General features: G+C 45.8%; 1 protein-coding gene across 3 annotated transcripts in view; it reads left to right on the top strand.

The window, feature by feature from the left end:
• Positions 1 to 3019, top strand: part of SLC37A3 (solute carrier family 37 member 3) — a 45008-nt gene extending 41989 nt beyond the window's left edge. For all 3 annotated transcript variants that reach the window (XM_053926340.1, XM_053926341.1, XM_045191134.3), the window contains one exon: positions 1161 to 3019. In XM_053926340.1, coding sequence (XP_053782315.1) covers positions 1161 to 1253 — 93 coding nt within the window. In that variant the 3' untranslated portion in view covers positions 1254 to 3019. The remainder of the gene's footprint in view (positions 1 to 1160) is intronic.
• The last annotated feature ends 16029 nt before the right edge of the window (positions 3020 to 19048 follow it).

Raw genomic sequence — 19048 nt, 5'->3', positions numbered from 1 at the left:
TAATTTAGTTCAAAGCATTTACTTAAATCACTTCTTAACCCAGCAAACTGCTGATTGCCTTTAAAGACCCTTTTGTGAAAAGTAACATTTTATTAGTGTAAAAGACATTCTTGTTTTAAAGAGGCAAAGGGCCCTTAGTTTGCCCTTGACCCAAGTCTAATGAGTGTTGTCTTTCATAAAACCAGAAAAAAATGACAAGTGACTTATTTAAAGTATCAGCAGCCATTAATCAGTGTGCTCTTCCAGGGTGCTCTGTGTCTGGTAAACATAATTCGGAAATTCTGAAGGAAATTACAGTGTGCGCCAAGCCCCATGGGGTTAAAAAAGTGCAGGTTCTGAAAAGAACCTTGAATCTCTTGAGAAAACATGTGTTGTGCCTTAGACATTGCTGGCTGGAATTTGGTGCTTCCTGGGAAGTATGGAATAAGGCCTTGTGCTTCTGAAATGTTGCTTTCTGAATAAGCACCTGACATCTGTCCTGTTATCAGTGAGATGGTGCTCAAGACAGGTCTGCTTGAGAGAGTTGAGTGACAGCTTCATCCACCAGGGATGCCCCCAGTTTCTGTCCCTAAATCTAGGGCACCCTAATTGCAGGCAGCCTCAGTCGTCCAAGCCCAGACACTACTGTCTTGTCCAAGGAGTCATGGGGTAGTTCAGCCCCTGGAGTTCCCTGGTGCTGCCTTCAGGCTTGCGTACTCTGCTCTCAGAAAGGACGTTTTCTTCTGCCTCACTGCCTGGTGGCTTCCAGAGGCCGGTCAGGAAACTGTCCACTTCTGTGCCCCTGCTAAGTGGAGGAAAGTGTGTCCTGGTGAACTTGCTGTTATGATCATACTAGAAATTGCAATGGAAAGAAACTGAATCTGTTTTAAGAAACACTGTTTTAATCTGAGCCCCAGGATCGATTTTCTGTTCCACCTGTTGTAAATTATTTAATTTGTGTAACAGTTCTTTTTTTGGAGACTGTACTGTAACATTAAGTATTTTGTAATGTAAACTGTAATTTTCAAAATTTTTTCTAATTCATTGAAGATTAGAGCTGTCTTTGTATGAAGTCAGAATGAATGTAATTGTCCACAGTCATTATTATGTTCAGAACACCATGCTGCAGCAGACTCAGTTACATTGTTACCGCACATTTCATGCTTTTTTTCTCTTTGCAGACAAGTTGTACTGTTCTGTTTATCGCGCCATTAATAGTGAGGGAGATACGCTCTCTTATGCAAAGGCGACAAGCTCGTGTACTGAGTGAATGACTGTGCCCACAAAAGAACAAGAATGATGGGAATGATTTCTTTTAATTCATCCTTTTTGGGGTTGTCTCAAGGGATCCGGCACAACCTCAGACAGCCAAGCCCCTTTCAGCAGCGTCAGCTTCTGTGATGCTGACTGGACTGGGGCCAGGCTGCTTTGCTACACTACAGGAACTGTCGCTGATGAACTTCAGTGTTGTTTCATGAATGTACAAATGGCCTGTGAATCTGCCAGTGTCTTCGTTGGGCCTGTTGAGGTTTATCCCTTTAACCTTAAAGGCTATATTGGACTTGGACCCTTGTTCTCCAGCCTGCGAAGCTGACTGACCACGAGGCAGCCAAGCATGGTTTATATCAATAGAAAGACTTGTTGCATTTTGCTTCGGAAATGAGTTTGGAAATGAGGCTCATCTTTGAAGCCTCTAATCCTGATAAAGTGCTCTAGCTGGATCCAGCGTAAGCCCGCTGTGAATCAAGAAGGTCTTTGTTAACCACGGTGGGAAAAATCACACTACACGCAGAAGCAAAAATATCATCAAATTGTCGTCAACTTGTTTTCCGTCTTCATTCAAAACCGACTGACTCCTGAAAGAGTTCAGTCACCCTTTCAAGGACCACAGGTGTGTCCGCTGTGTGCATTCCAGTGTGTATCCTACGGCTGATGTATTCAGCCCCAGATTGGCTGTCTGGGGCCAACTGGGAAGCTACTCTGCTTCACCTTATTTCCAGAGGGTTGATCTTGGTTGCAGCTGGATTCCTTGAGTTACCTCAGCAGCGGACTAAAATTGGGGGAAAAGGAAGGACGTTGAAGTGTTAGGTATGTGACACCGAATCACAGTAATGTATCACTAGGGCCTAATGGGTGTTTCAGTCCCGATTCTTTAGAAGTTTGCAGAGTATACATCTTCAAGGCTGTGAATTCTATACCGTGAGATGGAACCCCCCAAATCCCGGAGTTTATGATAAGGAAATGCATATTCATTCTTACATGTTTAAACTTCAGTCACCTTCAAAGTACTCTCCATTTGATGCAATACACCTATTGAGACGTTTTTCCCACTGCTCAAAACAGTTTTTGAACTAATCGATTTTGATGCTTTTCAGTGTTTCTGCCATTTTTGTTTCACCTCTTCCACATTGGCAAAACACTTCCCTTTGAGGATTTTTTCCATCTGGGGAAACAAAAAGAAGTTGATTGGAGTGAGATCAGGTGAATAGGAAGGGTGGGGCACAAAGGTCATGCTATTTGTGGTCCAAAACTGCTGAACACTCATTGAGGTGTGGGCAGGTGTGCTTGTAAATCACCCATCATGAAATGAGCAAACTATTGAAAGAGTCTTCAAAAAAAAAAAAAAAACCCTGAAGCCAAACACAGTCTCTCACAACAACGCCTGCTGGTGTACTGATCCACATGGGTTCCTAGAACAATTACCTAGTGGGGGAAGCCTGTACTACAAGGGGCCTGCCTTCCAGAAGATAATTCTGTTTTTTTTTGGGGGTCCCTTCTCATAATCATCCATATTTTGAGGTCATTCTGTATAAATATTTTAAATTACGTACGAAACTAGGGGGTAAGTGTGCAATTTTGAGGATTGCCTAATTTGCATCGGGTTAGGGAATATTTTTCAACATCCTGCTTTATACTCTGAAATGTGGTGTGTTTGTTAGTATTATTTAATCAAGAAGATTGCCAGTCTAATTGCTCATTACTGACAAAAAGGGAAAATATGAAACACAGGGAGGGAAAATAAATTGACTTTTGTAATAAATATCTGTCCGTCTGGTTATTTAAATATATACTCTGAACTTTGTGTTTTAGAGTGTGACTCAGGCCTGGTGATTGATTTTCTGCGGTTGAGTGTTCCCTACTGACCATCCACTGGCCCTACTGTGTCGCCGGATTGTACAGCTTCTCCCCATGTAGGTGCAGGACCAGCCCCTCTCTAGCATGTTCTGTGAAAGCCTTCCCTCTCCTCTGTGTAGGAAGGTGCCGTGTTCGGGTGGGTTTCCCAGTGGTCACTTAATTGTCTGCGGATGAACGCCGTTTTGATTATTTACCATCTTTCTGACATTCGGCCGAGATTCCTCTCCCTTTACATAGTATGGTCCTGTCTTCTTAAGTTTTTTTAACTGAAATAACTTATTCTAGAAAGAGTACATAGTGTGGGAAGTCAGTGTTGGAATCACTTCAGAGTGGAGGACGTTTCCCAGTAGCAGCTTTACGTTTGCAGCCTCTTCGAACAGAGAGCGTCAGAGCTGAGACACGTGGCAGCCCAGGCCTGCGACTGCCAACGGTGAGGTTCCCGACTGAGCGCCTGCCGGTCAGAGGACAGTGCGGTCCCTTGGGTTTTTTCTCCACATTTTGAGAGTGCCACAGAAATGAAGAGAAAGGGAAAGGTGTTCTCTGAAACCACGGCTGGTGGTTGGAAGGCAGAAGAAAAATGTCGAGACAGATGGAGGAGGAGCCTGGGCGGAGGAGGCGCTCAGGATCAGTCCAAGGTCACCAACGATGCAGCACGCTGGCTCCCTCTCCCGTCGCGAGGCTCGGCCCCCGGCGGTAGAGCTGTCCCAGAATCAGGAGCTCTCCCTGTGCAATCCTGTTGCGTTCTTCTGCACGATTACACAGGCCACAATGTATTGAAATGGTTCTCCCAGCTTGGAGAGTTGGCTACAACTTTGTCCTACTGCATGTGTGGTCCACTGACTCACTTTGCTGTGCTGGTAGCCGTTGCCACTGATGGCACTTTTATAGCCCCTCTTACACTGTTGCTCATTCTGTCCACAAAAGCCGTGTCTTCCACAGCCCCAAGTGAGTGTGCTCACATCTTTGCATCCCGGCACCAGCTATTCTTTTCTTACCTGTTTAAACTTACATGGACCTGAAGTGAAATTATCAACAAAACAGCTGCTCAGCACTGAAGGAGGGATGTTTCACTATGGATACATTTCCTTATGCTACTTCTGACCATCTACATGGGAATTAGTGTCAAAGAACACTAAGAGTTAACTTCACTTTCTTACTGATTTTTTTCCCTTGAAGAAAAGTCCTCCGTGAGGCTAATTTGGAAATAGAAACGCATCCTTCCCTGACAGCTGTGTCACTGATGCTCACTAGGTTGAAATAAAATGCTCTGGCCTGCCTTTTCGTGTTAGACATTTTCTTTCCTCCTCTGTATAGTTTTGAAGGAAGAAAGGCCCCTCCCCTTTCCTGCTTATTCTGTTCCTTCCTGCTTCCGGGAGGACCAGAGTCCCATGGTCAACACTTACTCAAGAAACAGCTGAGGGCCCTCTATGTGCATGGTGAGGTTCAGGGGGACAGAGGATGCAAGACGTTCTCATCCACTCTGTCCCTCCCCCTTTAAAACCTCCAGAAGTCTGCCCTGCCTCTCACATTCAGTAACTGATAAAGGCTTCTCTTATCTGGACTAGTTCTTCTGACTCACATCCTGTTTACCTTTTCACTGCCAAATCCTTTGAGTTGGTATCTGCTGCCTTCCTGGCTGTACTAACTTCCTCCTCAGCTAGGTAACTGAGTTGATCTGTTTGCCCAGGACAGGCCTGGCTTCTGCCTGATGTTCAGACAAAATTGTCAACAGCACTGCCCTTTGCTCTTCAAGTGTCCCAATTCGGACACCTTATTCTTAACCTCTGATGTCTTATTTCATCACCCGACAGAAACCCTGCATCTGAAGGTCATAGAATTGGACATCTTTTTTTTGACGTTCCCTTTTCTTACTCCTCTTGTACTTGACACGTAACCGCTTCATCTCCCCCAGGACTTTCTTCCTTTGACTTCTGTGTACTTGAATTTATTGCATCTTCTCACCTCCTGTCCCTTTTACTGGCTTCTCTTCTCTGCTCACCCTCTGCTGGGTTCCTTCCTACAAGAGCGGTCACCCTGGCGAGCTGCTCTCATAAATTGCCAGGAGCTCTGTTAGATGCTTAGCGAGGAAGAAACCGCTAAAGGCAGGTGTGGCATCCGTTTGTTAAATGCTATCTGGTGTTCAGTTAACAGCCAGTCCCAGGGGAAATGGGCTCAGCTTTTAAAAGCTCAGCTGTGTCCCATCCCACACAGACCCCTCTGCCAATGGCCTGCGTGAGTGGTTTCCATGTTTTCTAAGTCATAAACCCTTTTGAGAATCTGAAAGGCACTCACTCCCTCATCTAGATCAAAATACACGTATGAACAAACATTTGAAGTTTATTACAGGGTGTTCACGGCCAAAACTTGAAGCCCATCCTTGGACCACGAAGTTAGAAGCCTTGGTGAGGAAATCAGGTGCCACCTGCGATGAGGTTTTTCAATCCAGCGTCAACTTACGGTACTGAATCGCCCATGGCCTCTATAAGAACCCTCCACAGAATCAGACTTTTTAGCTCATGACTCGCTACCAACAGCAGTGTGCATTCATACCTCCCTTAAAAAAATATTTTTTCTGTTTAGGAAGCACCTGTTTTTTACAAAAAAAAAAAGCCCTGGCTGGTGTGGCTCAGATTGAGTGCCAGCCTGCAAACCAGGGGTTCGCCGGTTTGGTTCCCGGTCAGGGCACGTGCCTGGGTTGCGGGCCAGGTCCCCAGTTGGGGACATGTGAGAGGCAACTGATTGATGTTTCTCTCACACATGATCTTTCCTTCTCTTTTTCCCTCCCTTCCCCTCTCTATAAATAAATAAAATCTTTAAAAAAATTTTAAAAGAATCAATTGTGGCCCTGGCTGGGTGGCTCAGTTGAGTGGAGCATCATCCTGTACATCATGAAAATGTGGGTTTGATCCCCAGTCAGGAGAATACCTAGGTTGTGGGTTCAGTCCCTGGTCAGGGTGCATACTGGAGGCAACTGATGGATGTTTCTCTTTTTCTCCCCCTTCCTCTCTCTCTAAAATAGTAAAAACATATCCTTGGGTAAGGATTAAAACAAATTATTGTGATAGCATACACATAAAATTTATCATCTTCACCATTTTAAGTGTGCAGTTGAGTAGTGTTGGTATATTCAAATTGTGGTGCAAACCTTGTCTCAATTCACACTTCTTGTCTCTAATAACTTTTTTTTTAATCGCACTCTTGAAACCTATATAATTCTATTTTTTCTTTAAAGATTTTATTTGTTTTTAGAGAAAGGGAAGGTGAAAGAGAGGGAGAGAAACATCAATGTGTGGTTGCCTCTCCCGCTCCCCCAACTGGGGACCTGGCCTACAAACCAGTGACCTTTTGGTTCGCAGACTGGTGCTGAATCCACTGAACCACCCCAGCACCCTAATAACCCTTTTTAACACTCAGCTGTCTGAATCTTAATTTTCCTTCCAGGCTTGGCCAAGCATCATGTAATCCAATAAACCTTCCCCAGCCAACCTTTGTAGCCCTCCATCTCCTCGCCTTCCTCTGGTAGCAAAATCAGTATTACTTATTGGATGCTTAGCTGTTTCTGTCTTATCTATTTTTATATCTAACTCCCCAGGGAAAATGTTGCTCTTTTTCTCTAGCCCCTAGTTTCTTGCATGGTTGGTCCTGAGTAAATGTTGATCGTGCTAGAAAAGGTGGAAAGAAAATGAGAGAGTGGAGGGTGGGCACAGTGGGCTGTGACTCCTGACCCATGCATGGCCCCTTGCCTTGCATAGACCACGGCCTCCCGCGATAAATGGCCCTGGTATCCGGCTGTGTGTTCAAGCTGCTGTCTTTGTTCCCCCTGCGTGGTCCTGGAGCTGGTGTAGGTAGACCACACAATCTGCCCCAGGCTGACTGATTTTACTGCCTTGTTTTGCTCTCTGGTTGTTTGTGGGTAAGTTGTCATTTCCTCAATTAAGTTGAGAGAGTCAAAGAGTCAGTTCCATGTCCAAGGACGCTGAAGCCATTTAATCAAGACAGCAGATTTACCTCCCCACATGGCCTCTTGGACTTTTAGATTCAGAGTCATCTTCCTTTTGCTTTTCCTTAAATGCCCTGTGTGTTTTGGGTGATAAAGTTTGTTTCAGCATATATGTAGAATAAATCAGATTAAATATGAAATACAGATGTTTATATGATGATTCAAGTCAAATGATTATATATGTGTGTCACATGTGTCTCGTGACTACATTACATGTAACTGTGCTATGTAACCATGTATGTAAGTGTAACTTTAGGTATATAGGTATATGCACATGTATGTATATATGAGGTCTGTTCAGAAGGCATCTAGCCATGTATTATGAAAAATAGAGCCCTGGCTGGTGTGGCTTAGTGGATTGAGTGCTGGCCTGTGAACCAAAAGGGTCACCAGTTCAATTCCCAGTCAGGGCACATGCCTGGGGTGGGCCAACTCCCCAGTAGGGGGCATGTGAGAGGCAACCACACATTGATGTTCTCTCCTTCTCTTTCTCCCTCCCTTCTCCTCTCTCTCTCTTAAAAAAAAATTAAAAGAAAAATAGAGACATTTATTGAAGAAGATATAAAATATAAGAAACATTGTATACAGGACAATGACAACTTAGTTCCCTTCAAAGTAGACACCTTGGGACCTCACACAGTTCTCCCAATCACCGTCAGCTGCTCCATCATATTTTTCTGAATCTCATTGACGGTCTGAAATCTCTTCCCTTTCAAAGGTGATTTTAGTTTTGGGAAAAGTCAGAAGTCGCAGGGCGCCAAATCTGGGCTGTAAGGGGGCTGAGTCACCTGGGTGATTTGATGTTTGTCAAAAAAACTGCACCAGACGTGATGCATGAGCAGGTGCGCTGTGGTGATGAAGCTGCCAATCACCAGCTGCCCATAGCTGCAGCCTTCTGAATCATCTGAATAGTTTCATTTAACACAAAATTTGATGCAGATGCGTTGTTCTACTCAGTCATTTTGAACGCGACAGCCACACAATACACGTGCTCGCTCATCTGCGTCTGACGCCCCCACTGACTAGTATAGTGAAGTCATCATTGTTCACACACGCACATTCCAGTCCACTCTCCTGGGCTGCCAGGTTACATCAGTGTCGCACAAACTGTTCTCGTTATGTTAACAGTGGCTGCCCTTTTTCTGTACAGACTATATATATATATATATATATATATATATATATATACACATACTCTATCCCACCACATCTTTGTAAGGTAGGCAGGGCAGCTGGTTCTGGGCCTTGGATGTGAGAACAGGCTCAGAGAGGTTAAGTGATCTGCCCCAGGTCACACAATCTGGTAAGTGATAGAACAGGGACCAGGTCACAACCCAGGCCTTTTGACCTAACTCCAGTGTCTTCTCCATTATGTCATGTGGCCACTTCTCATTTAACTTAATCTTATCCTGGGTTGGCTTCCGAGCTGTGCAACTGCTCTCCTCTTCTCCGAGGGCCAGCTCTCTGGAGGGCACACCGGCCTGTCCGACGCTGGGAGCCTCTGCGTGTAAACTGCCCCAGCCCCGTGCTTGCTGCTTGGCTGAGCGCCCCCCAGAGCCCCTCAGAGCCGCCCTGGCACCTGCACCTTAGCGTCTCTGAGGTGCCTTCTGCTCCAGGTTTGCTTTTTAAAAAACACTCTTCCCTCTTTTTCCTGGCCCTTCTGTCTGCAGCTCAGGAGGACTGCATTGTAACGTCTTCCTTCCCGGGCTCCTGGATGGGGCACGTGGGATTATTTCATTTCATGCTCCCGCCTTAGCCAGGTCTGCCTCTTTCCCCTTGGCCAAGGTCCTCGCTCTTCCCCTTCCTCCCAGGGAAGGTTTCACTTCGAACAAGGCTCTCCCTTTTAAAAAGCCGTCAGTCAGCTTTTTACTGGCTGCTCTTGACCTCTGACTAAAGAAATAATTTTTTCCCATATGCCTTTTTAGAAATGAGATAAAAAGTAGCAAAGTCACTTGAGACTATTTTAAATTCTCTTTACCACAAGGAAGTTGTCATCTCATAACTGCGTCATCAGTGAAATGTGTATAAAAGGGCCACCCTGTTTGATGGGAACGTTGTGGATTTTAATGGGATAATTGTATTTAGGTAAAAACCTTTCACCTGAGGACTTGAAAGGCCTTCACCTTGTTTGCTAGTTATGATCACGCCCTGAAGAGTGACACCAGGTACCAGCGTGCTGGATTTTGTGTGTGTGCATTTGCTCGGTGACTTCACGCTTTGGTGGTTTTCCTAGCCTCACCATGGGAAGTTTCGTGAACCTAGCAGTTTTGTAGTTGATTTCTTAAGAAATTGTACCTAACGAAGATGTTAAAGGGCTGATGAAATAAAGAAAGAACAACCCATGTGGAGCCAGGAGGGTGGGCCTGGTCAGGCGGCAGAAGGGTCAGGTGGCAGAGACCCTTCCCCAGATGCCCCTTAGCGGTGAAACAGGCTGATCGGTGTTCGCGCTCCCAGTTGGGTGCGCGTAGAGGGTGATTCTGTGAACAAGCTCTTGGAGCGAATGTAAGTGCTGCCTGGTCACCCAGAGTGTTGTTTAACAGAACTTTGGAGAAACAAGCCTGTGTCCTGACTGAAGAAAGCTCCCTCGTTAAGTTAAAACAAGACCAGAGCTCCCTCAATCCACCTCCCACCCCGGTCCCTGCCATCACTTACTTATTGGCCGTTGACACAGCCTCTGGATAAAGGGACGAGTTAGTTAAGAAAAGAACCTTTTAGCAAGAGTGGTCCAAAGGAATGACAACGCTGTCACGCCTCTGCTCGCTCTCTTCCCTTCCCCGCCCCTGCTCCCCCCCCCCCAACATCTGCGCTGGCTCAGGCACAGGCTGCGTAACCAGCTCGTTTAATGCTGCAGGGTCCTGGTGATTCTCATTGGTAAGGAGATTTTTAGATCAACATTTATGTTTTTCTCCTTCTACCCCCCAAAAGAAACAGCTCAGTATTAAGCCCTTTTCTGGATAGCAGGCCCTTGTACCTCCTGCCTCAGCAGGGGGAGACAAAGTCGCAAAGACTCCGCCTGCTGTACTTTTCAGCACCGGAAAGTGCCACATGTTTTTTATTTCGTTATTACTTTATATCCGTTTGTTTTGAAACCCTCCCGGCAAGTTATTCTTGTTGACGTTCTCAGTTCCCCCTGTCCCCAGCCTGCTATCACAGCTGATGACAGATGACAGCTTGTTTTACTGAAAGATCAAGGTTATCTGGAGTCTCTCCACTTGGACAGTTCTCTGTCCCTCAGAGGAATTAACTTCCCTCTAAATACCACTCCCTTTGATTAGTTTCTCACCACTGTTTTTCTCCCCCACCCTTTAGTCTTTAAACTCCGCAGGCCCCTCCATTGAGACCTTCAACCATCCCCTCCATGCCTTGCTGCCACCATGCCTTATACTGTGAGTAGTGGGTGAGTTCTCCAAACAGATGATCTACTTGTGCAAACTTGCATGTATACCTCTGGGAACCTGGGTGATCGACCAGCAAGCCCAGAGGTCTACCCATGCACACGCCAGGTGGTCTACCTCTGAAAACCACTTCTCATTCACCACCTACTCCTTCCCTGATCTGGACTCCAGCTTTGAATTATGAATTATGGAGGTTAGAGCTAAAGGAAGCTTATTCCTTCTCCTCAGTGTGTGAATTCCTTTGTGTTGTCCTAACAGCCAGTCACGACCTGGACGTGCACTTGGAAATGGACTCTCCTGGAGACAGAGCACACTGTCCCTCATGAGGCCATTCCATTGTGGAATAGCTCTAACTGTTCGAAAATCCGTGCTCCTGCCGAATAGAAATCTCCTCGTCATGTCTTCCATTGGTCCTAATTCTTCCTCTGAAGCAACCCAGATGTGTATTTTCTCTGGGTATGTTTGAAGGCAGCTCCAGTCTCTCAGCTTCGTAAGCTTCCAGTCTTCAACTTTATTGGAACGATCCTCCCAGCTATGGACTTCTGATCAACTCTGGCAGCCCAGTTCTTTACTGTTGAAGTTGTCGACTACTTTCTCATTCTTTGAATTCTACTTTTCTCTCTTAATTTAATTTCCTTTTTTATTCTAATTCTCAACTCCGAAGAAAACTCTCTGAACAAAATTGTTTCATCATCTGTGTTCCGTTCAGTCCGTTTTCAGCCTGTCTTCAACCCATGTATAAAACTCTAGAAAGTCAGTCCTGTCTTCTAATCGTTTCTGAAAACTCCCCTCCTAAGAGTGGTGGGGAAGGGGAAGGTAGGACTAAGGAAATGTTTAATTTTCTCTGTTCTACTTCCAATACTTCTTCCTTCAGAAAGTTTACCTTTCATGTTTTGCCAAAACCTACAGATGACTACTAAATATCTCTAGCCCCAATTTTCACTTGTTTTTCAGTCTTAAATTGTTTGAAGATCGGATGTCTTCTGGCAGCTCAGTTTAATATCATTCATTTTCTCACCCCAGTCCCTGCAAACCCACTACCCATACAAGTTTATAGTGGTCTCTGGGTAATAAACTGCTTGAAATGTTGAGTGACTTTGGCGTCATGATTTTTGGATTCTTTAAAAAAAATTTATTGATTTTTTTTTAGATTGGTTTGCTGTTCCACTTATCTATGCATTCATTGGTTAATTCTTACATGTACTCTGACTGGGGATCAAACCTACAACCTTGGCATATTGGTACAATGTTCTAACCAACTGAGCTGCTACCTGGCAGGGCTAGATTCTTATTCATTAAATAGCTCTCTTATTCTTGGACCACGAGCCCTCGACTTTGCCATAATTCTCACATGTTCTGGTTTCTCCTTAACTGTAAGTGGTAACATCATCTGACAGTTAAAGAGAACCTGTTCCCCCAGGCTCACAGCCTTAAGGATCTTTTTTTTTTTTTTTATTCTCACCCAAAGACAATTTTTCATTGCTTTTTAGAGAGAGAGGAAGGGGGAGAGAAAGACATCAAAGCGAGAGAGAAGCATCAGTTGATTGCCTCCTGTATGCGCCCAGACTGGGGACCAAATCTGCATCCCAGGCTTGTGCCCTGGCTGGGAACTGGACTGGTGACCTTTCACTCTGTGGAATGATGCTGAACCAACTGACCACACCAGTCAGGGCTGCTGGGTTAATTCAGGAGATCCTGCACGAACTCTCTCCAGGTAGAAAATCTCGGAGACCAGAGACGTGGGCGTAAGCCGTGGTAACAATTCTATTCTACCGATGTTTTGTTTGTGGTAGTATTGAACACCTTCTTCCCTTGCCTTTTTCTTTAGAGAGCAACCTTATTGAGATATAATTTGCACATGCCATATAAGCTGCCCAATTAAAGTATGCAAAAGTTTTTTTTTTTTTTTTTTTTTTTTAAAGATTTTATTTTCTTATTTTTACAGAGAAGGGAAGGGAAAGAGAAAGAGAGGGAGAGAAACATCAATGTGTGGTTGCCTCTTGCACGCCCCATGCTGGGGACCTGGCCCACAACCCAGGCATGTGCCCTGACTGGGAATTGAACCTGCGACCCTTTGGTTCACAGTCCGGTGCTCAATCCACCGAGCCACACCAGCCAGGGCAAAGTATGCAAAAGTTTTAGGGATATTCACAGAGTTCTGCGCCTATTACTACTATCTGGAACATTTTTATCATCCCCAAAAGAAACCCATACCCATCAGCTCTCAGTCTCCATTCTCCTCTCTCCCCAGCTCCAGGCAACTACTGGTTAACATCCTGTGTCTACGGATTTGCCAGTTCTGGACATTTCATACAAATGGAATTGGCTTTGTGATTGGCTTCTTTCACTTAGCATAATGTTTTCAAGGCTGTTCTAACTGGGTTTTCTTAAGTTCTGTATTTTTCTATTTGGCATCCATTCCTCAGGGAGCTAGCTGTGTTTATATATATATATATATATATATATATATATATATATATATATATATATATATATATTTAAATTTTTATTTTTACTTATTTTTAGAGAGGATGGGAGGGAGAAAGAGGTAGAGAAACATCTATGGGAGAAAGAAACATCGATCGCCTTTATGTGGAATAAGAGAACATTCATTCTTTTCCAAGTTACATGAGACATCAGTAGATGTATTAGTAACCTAATGTAAGGTTACAGAGTTTTATATATATGTACACACCCCAGCCTGGGACTGAGCCTGTACCCCAGGGGTGTGTTCGGACTGGGAAATGAACTGGTGACCTTTTGCTTTGCAGGATGATGCTCCAACCAACTGGTCAGGGCTGTGCTAATTATATTTCAAAGTTTTCTCTGTTCTGGACGCCCCCGCAGTTGTGGCCTCCTTGACTGGGCAGAAACTGCCCTGCCAGGGTGAGCCGGTCCTTAGAGACAGGCAAGGGCTCATCCTGGAGCACTTTTCACCTGAAAACAGCCAAGTCCAGAGCCCACGCCCCAAGTAACCATCTCCTCTATCAAATTCTCACACACCAAGCCAGGATTTCCCCTGCTCTAAATTAGCCCCAGGCCTAGTACCAGACACCCGGGGCCAGCCCCTTCCCAAAGCCTGCCGAAGTATTCGGACCAGCCAGCCCTGAGTGGTCTCCCCGCCCCGCCTTGCCTTCCCTGCAGAAAACAGCACAGGCTCCAGCTGGCTTCCCTGCCTCCCGATGCCAGCTGGAGCTTCCCCAGGTGGCCCTGCGTGGTGGTGATGTGCCCTCCTCTCAGGAACTGTAAGTAATAAAAATCTTCTTTCCGTGGCAGTGACCAGTCTGTGTCACCACTCAGTCACCTCCTTAAATTAAAACCCTGCAGGTCCAACTGAGACAAAGGCTGGTTTCCATTGTAGCAAGTATGGGGTCTTTATTCCTTACTATGACTGGATCATGTGTGAGCCACTCCTGGTGTACTCATTTGTCAATTGGTGGCCATTTGGGTTATTCCTACTTCTTGGCTATTATGAATGATGCTACTATGAGTATTTGTGTACGTTTTTGTGTGGATTTATGTCTTCAGGTCTCTTTCGTATATAGGTGTTCCCTGCTTTCCTTGAGTTCACACGAAGCCGCCTCGTTTTTCTGAAAGATAGTACGGTAATGGCTTTTTTCATAAAAGCAAAAAAACCATGTTTGGATTTCTTTTGCTTAGAGAAAACAGGTACTCATGTAGGTCTTTCATAAAAGCGGAGTGGCGTAACCTGAACTTTATAAGGGTTCTTTGCCTAGTCCAAGGCCACGAAGATTTACTCCTAAGTTTTCTTCTGAGTTTTACTGTTTAGCTCTTACCTCTAGGTGTATGATTCACTTTGAGTTAATTTTTGTATATAATATATATTAGGCAGGAGTCCAAGTTCATTGTTTTGCATATGGATATCCAGTTGTCCCAGCACCATTTGTTGAGAAGACAGTTCCCCGTTGGATTGTCTGGCATCCTTGTCAAAGACCAATTAGTCATAAACGTAAGGATTTATTTCTGAGCTCTCGATTCTGTTGCATCGAGCTCTATGTCTCATGGATCTACATTACGTGTCTACCCTTATGCCAATACCACGCAGTCCTGATTGCTACAGCTCTGTAGGAAGTTTTGAAATCAGGAAGTGTGAGTCCTCCAACTCTGTGCTTCTCTTTCAATTTTGATTTGGTGATTCTGGGTCCTTTGCATTTCCACATGAATTTTAGAATTAGTTTGTTGATTAGTTTGTTTCTGCAAAAAGAAAAAAAAAGACAGCTGGAATTTTGAAAGGGACCGTGTTGACTGTGTTGATCAGTTGGGAAGTATTACTGCCTTCTTAACAAGATGAAATCCTCCAGTCCATGAATGTGGGACGCCTTCACACTTATCTAGGTCTCCTTTAATTTTCTTCAAATGCTGTTCCATAGTTGTCGGTGTACAAGCTTCATACTTCTTTCGTTATATTTATTCCTAAGTATTTCTTTTTGATGCTATTGTAAATGAAATTATTTGCTTCATTTCTTTTTTTATATTTTTATTTTTTAAAGATTTTATTTATCTTGAGAGAGAGGGGAAAGGAGGGAGAAAGAGAGGGAAAGAAACATTAATGTGTGGTTGCTTCTTGTGTGCCATCCACTGGAGACCTGGCCCCCAACCCAGGCATGTGCCCTGACTGGGAATTGAACCGTTGACACTTTGGTTTGAAGGCCAGCACTCTACCCACTGAGCCACACCAGCCGGGGCTGCTTAATTTCATCTCATCTTGTTCATTGCTAGTATACAGAAATGCAATTGATTCTTGTGTATTGGTTTTATATCCAGCAACCTAACCGAGCTTGTTTTTTGTTTTAATAATTCCTTTATGGACACCTGAGGATTTTTGACATGTGAGATCACATCATCTGGGGCAAGAGACAGTTTAATTCTTCCTCACTATCCTGGATGCTGTGATTTCTTCTTCCTGCCTAATTTCCCCGGTTAGAACGTCCGGGACAGTGTTGAATAGAGGTGGCGAGAGCGGCCACTCTTGTCCTGCTCCTGCTCTGGGGAAGAAGGCACCCAGCCTTCTTCACTGAGTATGGTGTTGGCTGTAGTTTCTCACAGATGGCCTCTTGCCCTTCAGTCATCCTGCACCATCCTGCTTCGTTTTCTGCCCCCTGACTTTAGGGTGTAGTGGAAGGAATGTGAACTTAGAATCAAACTTGAGTTTGAATTGATTGTCTTATGAATTCTACCAGGAAGTGTTGAGTGTTAGATGCCGGTATGTAAAGAAACCCCCCGCCTCCAAACTGTCCATAGGCTCATTATTAACTGTCATTTTCTCAGTCAAACCAGCTTAAGATCATCTCTTCTAGTTGAAAAAAAAAACACATATAGCTCTGGTGGTTTCTAGTTTTGCTCAGAGTTGTTTTTATGTCTTTGTGTCCCTCTCTCATTTGCTCACATCCAGTGAAAATTCAGGCCCTGTTTAATCCGGCCCGTAACATTGTACACACCTTTTCATCCCCATGGTTACCGCCTTTGTTCAGGCCTTCAGGACTCCCATCTGAAATAAAACCTAAGTTCTCCGCCTCTGATTTCTCTCGCCTCTGATCCATCCTGCAGGCAAGCTGCCAGGCTGAGCTTGTGGGGACTCTGATTTGATCACGACTCTCACCCCGTGGAGGGTCTTCACTGAGTTCTCCGCACCCACCGGGTTGAGCCGAAGTTTATATAAACTTGTTGTTTAAGGCCCTGCACGTCCAAACCCGAGGTGCTTTTCCACATCTTTTATTTAAAAATTTTTATTTATTTTTAGAGAGAGGGAGAGGAACATCGAAGTGACAGAGAAGCATCGATCAGCTGCCTCCCACGCACGCTATCACTGGGACCCAACCCGTAACCCAGGCCCATACCCTGACCCGGAATCGAACCAGTGCCCTTGAAGTTCACAGACCAGTAATCAATCCAGTGAGCCACATCAGCCAGGGCACTTCTTCACATTCTTTATCTCCCCACACTCCTGTAGAAAAATGAGACTGCTTTCTCTGCTTTGCTGTCACCTTTGCTTCCGTCTTCCCTCGTGGGAGCTGTCCTTGTTCTCTAAGGCACAGCTCGCGAATCCTGCCTGGCTTTCATCACGCCGGATGATTCGCCTTCCCCATGTCCTGTAGGACTTGATGCTCATTTAAAATGACTTGTGTACATATTTTATCTCTTCTGCTAGACTTGATCTCCTTGAGGGTGCCTCCTTCATCTCCGTAATCCCCCAGATGCCTTCCTCGTTTTCAGCAAATATTTGTCAGTGGAAAGGACTACGGTTCCCATCTTCCTGAAGTGTGAGCACTGCTTTTCCCAGGGCCTGGGAGACAGACAGACCGTGAGAGGGCGAAGGACTGCGGACCTTCCGGACCTTCCGCTATGCGTTCTCTTGTAGTTTAACACAGAGCAGTAGGACGGTGTTACGAAGACACACTCTTATTGAAGTGCCTGGCTGACAGAGTCTCCAAGCGCACTTAACTCTTCACACGGCTTGCGTGGCCGCGTGTCATTGTGGGCTTCCGTGGGAGCCAGACAGATGGAGAAATGAACCCAAGTGCCATGTTCTCATGCAGAGCTCTGAGTACCGGTCTGATTTTGCCTTGTACAATCTGAAACTTAAACTTACATACTTCTTGGGTACTTTCAGTCAAAATAAAAAATCCAGGTGATTCATTTGGGGAATTCCACAAGGTATGCCCTGCCCTCCCCTGCCCTTCCCTGAAATGGCTTCTCAGCGAAGCCACCTCAATGGGGCCTGGGAGGAGGTGGCTCTCAGTTTCAGTTTCCGGAACTCAGTTTCAGTTGAGTGATTTCCAGGAACCGAGGAGGGAAGCAGGAAGGATAGAAAGAGTTACATAGGTTCTGCCTTGGGCTAAAAAAGCTCAAATACTCCATTCCCACAGCACTCGTCTCCTGACAGCCAGATGAGGAAGGAGAGAAACTGTGCGGGGTGCCAGGGTGCCAGCGAGAGCATCCGTGTCCTTGGCAGCTCAGAATAGCATCCACAGCTCCGGTGATTCATCACGCGCAGGCCTGCCCACCCGTGCTCGAGCGGCGGAGGACTGGTGAGTCAGGCCTCCCGCGGCTTCCGCCCCTGACTGCGAGCTGCCAGCGGAGGCGAGGCCGACGATGCAGCGCGGGGCCGCTCCAGAGGGTGTCGACTCTGGCCCGTTCCTTCTGGGAGGACTTCCTGCCCATCTGCTCGAAGCCCTAGGGACATTTGGAGAGGAAGGGAATCCTGCTTTTTGGAAGAGAGCTGTAGTTTTAGGGATCTGCCTAAATTTGGGGCTTACTTAACCCGCTGAGCTGAACGGGGCTCCCAGATCAGTCTCTACAATATCCCTCATAAGGAGATCCTGCACCTCTTCAATCCGTCCGGCCTTCTGTTCTCTTTCTTTGTCGCTCTTCTCTGTTTGTATTTTTCTCTCTGCGCTTGCTCAGCCAGAATTCATTTATTTAAGAAATCACGCCCTGGCTGGTGTGGTTCAGTGGATTGCGTGGCAGCCTGTGAACCGAAGGGTTGCTGGTTCGATTCCCAGACAGGGCACATGCCTGGGTTGTGGGCAGGGTCCCTAGTTGGGGGTGTGTGAGAGAGGCAACCCATGAATGCATCTCTCACACATTGATGTTTCTCTCCCTCTCTTTCTCCCTCCCTTCTCCTCTCTCTAAAAATAACTAAATAAAATCTTAAAAAGTAAAAAAGAAAGAAAGAAAAACCATAGCTATTGGATTTTCCGTCTCAGGATAGTTTTGTACCAGTTGCATCCTACACGTCTTGGTTGGTCCTCGCCGGTCGCCAGCCCTAATGCAGAGGCTCATTGTTTTCAACACCGAGTCCCAGTGTTGTCATCACTGACCCCCTAGTGTTCAGCCAGGCCCAGAGGTCACCACGTGTGTCCCCATGACCCACAGCAGAAGCACTGGTTTAAAGATCATCCTAATGCCGTGTTATGCAGAAAGGTGGATCATTCGTCACAGGTCGCCCCGAGACGGGCCGCAGGCCTCACGGTTCCTTCGGCTCATCCTTTCATCCACGCACAGCTCTGCTGCGGGGCCCGCTTTACTCGTGTAACAAGGCATTTTCATCTTTTGCTGCTTTCCCAACACTGATTTTCTTGGATCTACTTGAGTTAAATCAGACGTGTCCCGGTTCCTCTCTCACAGCGGGAGCTCCCTGCTTCCATCTCCACGCGTGTATCACCAGCATCGCTCCAGGATGCGTTACAGAAATGCAGGCACAGCCAGGTTCGGGGACTTGTCTGGAGTGACGTAGCACTGTCTGGGGAGAGTGATAATTTACTGCTTTAGACGTTTCCTAGTTTCCCTTCCTTGTGTCTGCACAGCACACATGCTCTGAGGACAGTGGCTTTAGTGACCAAGCATGCGATGCATTTATTTCCAAAACCAGCTGGACGAGATGTAGTCCCAGAGGTGTGTGGGTTCTCCCCTGCGTGAGGACAGGCGACAGGAGGGGGATGGGTGTGCGTCATGCTTCCCTTTTGTACAGGGGTCCCCACTGTCATAAATACTACCACGTCCCTGGATCACAGTGGAT

Source organism: Desmodus rotundus, chromosome 6, assembly GCF_022682495.2.
Source record: "Desmodus rotundus isolate HL8 chromosome 6, HLdesRot8A.1, whole genome shotgun sequence".
Classification (NCBI taxonomy): domain Eukaryota; kingdom Metazoa; phylum Chordata; class Mammalia; order Chiroptera; family Phyllostomidae; genus Desmodus; species Desmodus rotundus.
This window is presented reverse-complemented; position numbering and strand designations above follow the sequence as displayed.